At 52.0% G+C, this 9002-nt stretch overlaps 2 protein-coding genes across 2 annotated transcripts; both read left to right on the top strand.

Moving 5' to 3' along the window:
* Nucleotides 1–724: 724 nt before the first annotated feature.
* On the top strand, nucleotides 725–6149 carry HO133_000192 (uncharacterized protein; the record flags this gene model as incomplete). Its single annotated transcript, XM_037291132.1, has 2 exons — nucleotides 725–3124; nucleotides 3270–6149. The coding sequence occupies 2 exons, from the start codon at nucleotides 725–727 to the stop codon at nucleotides 6147–6149; spliced, it is 5280 nt and encodes a 1759-aa protein (XP_037152567.1).
* Nucleotides 6150–6826: 677 nt separating this feature from the next.
* Nucleotides 6827–7397, top strand: HO133_000193 (uncharacterized protein; the record flags this gene model as incomplete). Its single annotated transcript, XM_037291133.1, has 3 exons — nucleotides 6827–7052; nucleotides 7123–7295; nucleotides 7386–7397. 3 exons carry the CDS (start codon nucleotides 6827–6829, stop codon nucleotides 7395–7397), a joined length of 411 nt encoding a protein of 136 aa, XP_037152568.1.
* Nucleotides 7398–9002: the final 1605 nt, after the last annotated feature.

Here is a 9002-nt window from a genome sequence, read left to right on the forward strand (position 1 = left end):
GGTCTGGCGCAAAATAGCCATAAATGGTTCTCCCACTTCTATGCGGCCTGCTGTCAGGACTAACGTCTCCCAGTCGCACAACATTGACTTGCTGCAGCCTCTCCACGAAGCTGGTAAACCTTGATTGCCTGACATTACCGACAGGGACTAACAAGACTCTTAAGCGCGCCGGGGTAACAATAGACAAAGGATCCAGGCTCATGTTGCATTAGGTCGTGTGCGGGTTTTCGAGGAGCCTGCGAGACAAGCAGGAAGTGTAGCCTAGTCAAGTGAGAGTCCATGACCTCTGCTGTGTCAGAGGGGCAAACGCCTCTACCATCGAGTTTTTTCAAAAGCCAGCACCGTAGGCTTTGCACACTATGAAGGGGAGCCTGCGATGGAAGACAGCCAACATATTGTAGAGAAATGTTTCGAGGCAGGGACAGATGATGGGGATACATGTCATTTGATATAACAACGACACCGGAATTAAGCAGTAGCTCCGCCTACATGACAGCTGGGCACTTCTGATACATATGATTCACTTCTTGCCTTCTGAGCCTTGTCGCTTTTGCATTGCCCTGGCGTTCGTGTTGTAGTACCTGTTACAATACTTGAGAGCTCTTTGTTTGATCTATAGCTTCGACACGGAACAACACCCTTTCCGGAGTACACTGCAAGACAGACCCGCGTTCCAGGAGATGAGCGAATCTTGAAGGAACACTCTCGTACAAGCTTGTCTACGATGGCGAAGCTCGACTACGATGCGCTGAGGGCGCAGACCATGGGCGCGGGCAACGATGAAGCTGTTACAGTCAACACTCGCGCTCTCATAGACAAAGTCCTAGCACGATACTCGGGAGAATGGACTACGCTCAGAGAACTCCTCCAGAACGCTGCCGACGCGTCAGCCTCGAAAGTTATTATCAAATTTGAGACTTCGCCCTCACCGACAGTGCCGGTTCCGCAAAGCTCGGATCCATCGGCCCAACTGAAGCATGTACTGTTACATCATACGCTGAAGTCCACGATAGTCGAGAACAACGGCGAAGTGTTCAAAGGTACGGACTGGTCCAGGCTGAAAAAGATCGCTGAAGGTAACCCAGATGAGACAAAAATTGGTGCTTTTGGTGTGGGCTTCTACAGTGTCTTTGCGGACTGCGAGGAGCCATTTGTTTCCTCGGGGAAAGAAGCTTTGGCGTTTTACTGGCAAAAGGATGCCCTGTTTACGAAGAGCTTGGCTTTGCCGAACGGCCAGACTAGCAACACCACATTTGTTCTTCCTATGCGCAACCGTACCTCTCCGATCCCGTCTTTGCTATCGCTGTGTCAATTTCTCTCGAGCAGCCTTACATTTGTTGGGCTCGAATCTATCGAGATGTGGCTAGATGAATGGAGGATAATCACATTGAACAAGAAGGTTGCTCCGAGCGTTGGTCTACAGATACCGAAAGAGGTGGAGAGGAAAACACGAGAAGGCTTGATGCATGTGGCTGATATCACTAAAGAAGCTGCCCAGCTGGATGCACATTGGTTGAAAGTCGTGGAGTGGAAGCCGAAAGCCGCCTTGAATAGTCTAAGCGTTGGGTCGGGTTCGACCGTCAAGGGAGCTCAGTCGAGTCAGTCCCTGCGTGGGTTCTTCTCCAGGCTGGCTCCTGGTGCCTCGAACAGCGCAGCTCTCGAGAGAGCGGCGACAGAAGAGAAGCAAATCCAGGAGAGTCTAGAGGAAGATCTTATGGGTGATTCTAATGCTACGATATTTCTGCATGTCAATAAGGCCACAGTCCGGACTCTCGTCAGCCAAAGCTTCAGCTCGGAGCTCGAGAGAGCCACAAAGAAGCCTCCTCCCAAGACTACAACAGTCTCCCTTCTCAGTGCATCATACGATGAGCAAATAGCTTCGACCTCCTCCGGTAAAGCTTCCATGGCACCCAGAATCTTTGGGACATTCATCCCCACTGACGGCAAGGGACGCGTGTTCATTGGCTTCACAACAAATCAAACCACCGGTCTAAACGTTCATATTAGCACACCGTCGATCATCCCTACCGTCGAGCGGGAGTCTATTGACTTGAATAACCGATTCATCAGAGTATGGAACGTCGAGCTTTTGCGTGTCGCTGGCATTGTCGCGCGGGTATCCTGGGGCAATGAAGCTTTGGAGTTGAAGGAGAAGCTTTCTCGAGCATTAAAGGTCGCGGAAAGGAATCACGTGGTCAAAGATGACATCGTTGCATTGCTCCCCGAAACGCTGTATCTCCACAAAACTTTTACGTGGAATGAGTCAACACCATCCTCCGAGGTTGGGACACTGATGGAGGAAGCGTTCTGGACCTGCAACCAAAAGACAACGATAGCTACATTATCAACTCAAGGAGTTCTGCCATCATCCCAAGTACGCATTGCACATGAGGAACTCGGATTTGTCGAAGGCATACCCCTGCTGCCTGAAGCTTTGGCAGGCGTTGGAGTCATCAAAAAGCTGATAGATTATGGCGTCATTACCGAGGTCACGATATCGGACATCAAGTCAGAATTGGAAGGAAAAGCTTTGGACGCGGCACAGCTCCGGCGGTTCTTAGAATGGCTTGGGCATAAAGCAAAAATCAATGAGATCGACGGGGTAGTGATTCGGTCTCTGCTTGATGTTGCTGTTGCAAACGACGATGAAGATGGCAGTGGGAGGGTTATCGTCTTGGCAGAAATGAAGCACTTTCTCAATGTTTCGAGGATCCCACCAGAGATGCCTGTTCCACCAAACACGCTGCCTTTCAAATTCACCAAGAAGATTAGTAAATCTGAATTGGAAATGCTGGATTTTGAGGATTTGCAGCTAGTTCCATGGCTCCGATGGCTCATCGAGAATACTGGTGGCCGTGGTGTCCTCTCGTCCGACCAGGATATCACCACGTCACCTGCTTTCGCCAGCAGCGTCCTACCCATAATATCCAAACAGTGGGAGGGATTAAGCCAGTCATCCAAGTCAACTGTCATTGATTTACTGGCACCGCGGACCGTGATACCGACTAAGATGGGCATGAAGAAGCCAGCTGAGGCCTACTTCCCCTCGGTAAAGCTATTTGATGACCTCCCCGTGGTCACTGGCCTTCATTCAGTGAAAGACAAGTTATTGACGGCGTTGCAAGTACGCGTTCCTATGGCTCCAATTCCTTAGACTGCACACCTCCATTTAATCTCTTCCATTCTTGCTAGCTCGCGCTACTTTGATGAGCTGTCACCCTTTTCACTGCGTCAAATATGCGTTGTTTCCTTGCTAATGAACTCTTCAGGTACGAAAAACAATAGACATCGGGGTCGTTTTTGATCGATTGATGGACCTAACCCCGTCGACCACCTCAAACAAGACGCAGATTCCCGCTTCTTCGAGGAAATGGAGCCATGTGGATCTTATCAAATACCTGGCATCGGTCCAAAATGACATTCCAGCTGCCGATATCAAGCGATTGAGGACAATGAAAATATGTCCAGCGGAAACAGAAGCTCTCCAGCCTTCCGCCGAACGTTACCAGGCCTCGGAGCTTTTTGAGCCCGACCAGGCGCTCAGACGGCTCAAGCTGCGTACTATGCATTGGCCAGGTATCTATCGTCCTGAAAGCCAGGAGGGCAAGTTTCTTAAAGTTCTTGGATTACGCCCGTATCCAGGCTACCCAGACCTCATTCATATTATGTCAACTGCAGCTGCAAGTGGAGATCTGCCCCTCCGGGATCAGGCTTTGAGATATTTCATTGATTACCACCAAACGAAAGGCTATTCCCAGTACGATCACACAAGCGTGACGTCTGGATATCTACCCATCGAAGGCTCGGAAAAGAAGGTGGCAAGTCCGAACGACTGTTTCTCGAACGAGCGCGCAGCTATCATGGGCTTTGATGTTTTGCGACACGACCTGCACGTCCACGCTTTGAAGTTTGGCGTCAAGCCTGACCCACCGATTGCAGAATGTGTCAGCCGCTTAATCAGCAATCCACCACAATCTAAACGCAATGCCCGCGAAGTCTTCGCCTATTTTGCGAGTCGGCTGTCAGAGATGCACGACCGATATGCAGAGACACTCAGTGGGGCTTCCATAGTCCCTGTGGTGTCCAAGTCGAGCAGTATCGCCAGCCCAAAGTCCGAAAATTCTGACCGAATCGTACATATACCGCCTCGCATCTGCTTTCTTGGCGATGGCGAGAAGTACGCAGATGTCTTTGATTATGTCGATTTCGGTCAGGAAGCCAATACCTTTCTCTTAAGGGTCGGTTCCAAGCACGAACCTAGCACGACTGAGTTGACAAAGCTTTTGGTTCGCGAGCCAGCGAGAATCTTTTCGGTGCTCGGCGACACCAGGTATTTGGAGTTGCTACGGAGTGTGGCAGCTTCTTGGCGCACTTTGAAGAAAGACAAAGCCTTGGTCAAGGAGATGAAGGCGGCTAAATGCCTGCTCGCATATAGAGAGATCAGCTCGAAGTTATCGAAAGGCGAATACGAAGAGGAGGAAGAGTCCGGGATTAAGTCCTGGGAACTTGCAAACGCCAGCCAGGTGGTCATTGTAGATGACATCATCACCTATAACCTGTTTAAATCGAGTCTTCTGGCGGCTCCTATGGAGGAGACTCTTGAGGAGTTCTACCACAGTCTCGGCGCTCCTGAAGTCGCCAGTCTCCTCGAGGAACAACAAAGCATCGGCATGGTCTCGAAGGACCAAACGTCAGCGTTGAAACTACAACAATTACTTCACGAGCGATCGCGGCTCTTCCTACACGACTACTCCTCTGAAATGATTAAGCACAATGCAAAATGGATAGAGCAGAATCTCAAGGTGAAATGCGTGCAGACAATTGCTCTTAGGAGGTCGCTGCGGGGGTACAACTTGAGTCACCGAGAGTCTAGGAGCGCTGTGGTCCACAGCGACAAGCCAATACTGTATATCATTTCCAAAGGCTACGATATGCTCGAGGTCAGTCAGGCCCTGGTGCCTGTTTTACTGCAGCGCTCGAAGCCCCAATACATCTTTATGCTGGAGATGATATTGGAATCCAGTCTGCAGAAGCTACGCTCGAGAGGTTACAATGTAGGCCGAATCATGCAACAGAAGGAAACGGAAGCTCGCATCGCCGATGAGGCTCTCAAGCAGCAACAAGAGGAGCAACAACGGGAGATCAAAGAGCGCGAAGCAGCTTGGAAAGAAGCACACGCCGCGAGCGCCGCAAAGGCCCAACAGAACGCAATGCCGGGGATCTTCCCCAACTCGCCCGATCGTCCAAGCTTGACTAATTCAGTTGAGGAAGAGCCTATTATGGACAGACCCCGAGGCTTGTTCTCTGGCATACGTAAGCAATTCGGATTCGACAATCAGCGGCCGTCCGTCCAAAACAATCTTGCAAGCAGAGGCAAAAATCGTGTCATTGAGGCTCCTCAGGATGATGCACCGCCGCCATATTCACAGAATGAAGGACATATTTCACAAACGCAGATGCCACAGCCAGAGACTGTAACGGCACCGCATCACCTCCAGCAAAATCTAGTCAACGCCATTCAAGCTTCCCGAGCGCACAACACAGCAAGCGTGATCAGCCAGCCAGCTGTGAACGACGTTAAAGAGGCAGGTGGATCATATTGTGACGCAAGACCAGGCCAAGATATATCACTTATTGGGGAGACCTCTAAGGTCCGGATCTTTCTATCTAACACCGTCGCCGCAAATGGCCTGAATGCCACCAAATTCATGGAAGCCAATGTCTCCGCCTTGAAACTCTTCGCTACAGTTCTGTTGGACTGCGCCGATGTCTTCGCTCTCAATCGCTCTACGGTGCACATCTTCTACGATGACGCTGGTAGCACCATTGCTTTCAATCAAAGCAAAGCTCTCTTCTTCAATTACAGATACTTCGAAAACTTGCACTTGCCATTAGTGCAACAGGGAAACAAGACCGATGCTATTGTGTACTGGTGTGTCGTTATGGCACACGAGTTGTCGCATAATCTAGTCTCCGATCACTCCGCGCAGCACAGCTACTACACCGAAGCCATGGTCATCCAATACTTCGGTAAGATTGCCTCCAAGATCGGCGCGCAACAATGGTCAAATTCTACTGGAGGACCGACTCTACCTCCGGATCCAATCCGACCTACCCATCTGCAGAATCGATTGGTGGATATAGACTGATTTCAGCATGAATGGTATGATGTACGAAGAGGCTTCTGCCGGACGAGTATCAGGGCGATACGAAGGGTCTAGAAGGATATAGGAATGGATAGGCCTAGCATACGGTAACAGGCGTTGTCGAGCCGGCCCTTAACCCGGTCATGGATAGGCTGAAGTTACCCTGACCATGTCAGCGCAGGATTGTTTCCTCATCATTCGTGTACAATCTTCCCCTGAGGTGATATCTATTCCATGGGAATCTTATCATGCCTTACCAAGCTGGCTCTCATGCTAATGCGCATCGTCGTCACGCATCACATCTTTTCCTTTCTTTGACTATGACTTTGACAAATGTTGGGTTAAGCTAAGATCGGGATAGGTAAGTGTCGGAATGTTTAGATCGGATGAACGGGCCCATGAGGGTCTTTGACGGTCTTTGAGGGTCTTTGGGCGCTTTTTGGCGTGGGAGCTTCACCCCGCACTCGCATGTCGGCTCTTCGGGAGGTTTGGTGTCTATTGACATCACTTTCAACCGCCTACCGAATTCCTTGCTTCATACCTTACTATAAGATGTCTACCTATCTATCGCCTCTTCCTTTCTTGAGTCCCATCATTGCCTTCCAACTCTCTATCTTGAACCAATTGACCAAGACTATACCACAACACCATCAACAAGTCCCCCTATCACTTCGCCCACAATGACAAAAGGCTCCTGCATGTGCTCCGCCGTTGAGTACGAATACACCGGCGAACCCATGGTGACAGCCCTCTGCCACTGCACCGACTGCCAGAAATGGTCCGGTGGCGCCTACACCTCCAACGTCGTCGTCCCGCGCAAAGACTTCAAAGTCATCAAAGGCAGCCCCAAAAGCTACAAGATCAAAGGCGATTCCGGCAAGATCAATGACCATTGGTTCTGCGGCGGTATGCCATCCCCCCCCCCCAACGGTCAGCATAGGGAGCCAAGTACGCTGACGGCGAAGCGCGGCCGCAGATTGCGGAAGCAGTCTCTACACGGAACTCGAAGTCATGCCCGACGCCGTGTGCATCAAGGCGGGCGGCATCGACGATAAGGCGGTGCGGGATTTCAAAAAGACCGCGGTGGAGTTTTACTGCAAGGACCGGATGGCGTATTCGAAGGCGGTCGAGGGGGCGGAGCAGAAGCCTGTGAGTAACCCCCTTGTGCGGGAATCTTTTGCTTTGGAGGGAGACTTGTCTGCTCACGGAGGGGATGGGGGTTAAGCTGACTGTGTTTAGGTGTTTGGGTAGGAAGGAGTAGGGCTGAGGGAGTGAGTGTGGGATTGCTGACTGGAAGGCCAGAGGTCCTAGCCCGGGTAGAGATCATCAGGCCTGTGATTTGTTCATGTTGCGAGAACGGGCGTGGAAAGGGGAATTGGCGCTTCGGATTTAGGTGGATCCTGGCCTCTCTCTGTATGAAATTTGTTTTGATATCCAATGATGAAGTCACCCAGACGGGAAATTTACCTCTTCCGTCTAACCCAACCCTGGTGATACACCCACCCCAGCCGAACCGAAGGGTAGTGCACACCACGAACGCCCGCATTCCTCGCTTCCAGCAATCAGTCTTACCTATCCCTGTACTAGTACCGTAGGTGCTACTACCACTCCCCCCCTTAACAAGGCACCGACCCAAACCGCCCACCACCCCGAAGATACCAAACCCCCTGCACACCCAGTCCAAAAACCCCCCACCCAAATCCCAACCACGTCCAAACCCTCGGACCCCGTTCGCACCGATCCTCAGCACGTTACCCAAAAAAAAGTGCCCCCGCGGACCGCGGCAAGGTACGCGAGGGTTGACGGGTGAGGGGCGATGCGCGGGCTCGGATGCGCCACGTGGCAGGAAGGCGGGCGGGGGCCGGGAGGTGTGGGAAAGGGGGGGCGTGAGGTGGTGGGTTGCTGCGGTCGGGGAAGTTTGAGGCTGGGGATGAAGGGGCAGGGGGTAGGGGTTGTGCTGATGGCTTTGTGTTGTTGTTGTTGTTGATGTTGTTGTTGGTGTTGATGTTGGGTTTGGGCTTCGTTGGTATTGTAGTCTTGGACGGGGGAAGGCGTAGATGAGGCTCTGGGTTTCCGCCGTTGGTGCGGATGGTTACGGAGAGGGCTGTTTGAGGTGAGGGGTTGAAGGCGATGTCTTGGCCGAAGGTGATGTCTTGAGGAAGCCGGGGGGGGGGTGGAAGGAGGTCTCTTCGTCCTCGGTCTGGGGGAATACGGGGCCGCGAGGCCCCTTTTCGGGGTCGACGGGGTAACAGGGGACGCCCGCGACGGCGACGGCGTTGGGGACACGGGCTGGGGGGAAAGGTCGGTCGGTGAATGAGGCTGGAGCTTGCAGATGGAGCCGGGCGTTTTCGGTGTTACCTACCGGTGTTTAGCAAAGGTGGGTAGGCTACCGATACAGGCGTTTCGCCGAGCGTAAGGGGCTGGCGTTCCGATGAGGGAAGGGTGCTCGGGGGTTTTGGGACCGATAAGGAACAGGGACAGGGTGTTGTCGCCTGGGTTTGTATGACTCAAAAGTCAGCGGAGCGAAGAATGAGTACGAAATCCGAGCCTCACGTTTTCCGATCCCACCACAGAAGTTTTGGGACACAGCAAGGGTGCTCGGAATTCCCGTGCCGCCGGTTGAAGTGCGCACGGGGTTTGACAGAGTTCCCCTCTACGTCGGAGATCTTGCCAGGTTACGATTTCGCCGTCGGTGTTGCCTGTGTGAGGAGGTATATCGAGTCTTGGAACATGTTTCGAGAGTCAATACTGCCGAGACATTTCTCAAGACTCAAGATATGCTTCACAAGGGAAACATGGGCTCTGAAAATACGTACAGAGCGATAATGGAACATCCATTGGGGTCGGTGCCTTGAA

This window comes from Letharia lupina (genome assembly GCF_014066315.1).
Source record: "Letharia lupina isolate WasteWater1 chromosome Unknown contig_10, whole genome shotgun sequence".
Classification (NCBI taxonomy): domain Eukaryota; kingdom Fungi; phylum Ascomycota; class Lecanoromycetes; order Lecanorales; family Parmeliaceae; genus Letharia; species Letharia lupina.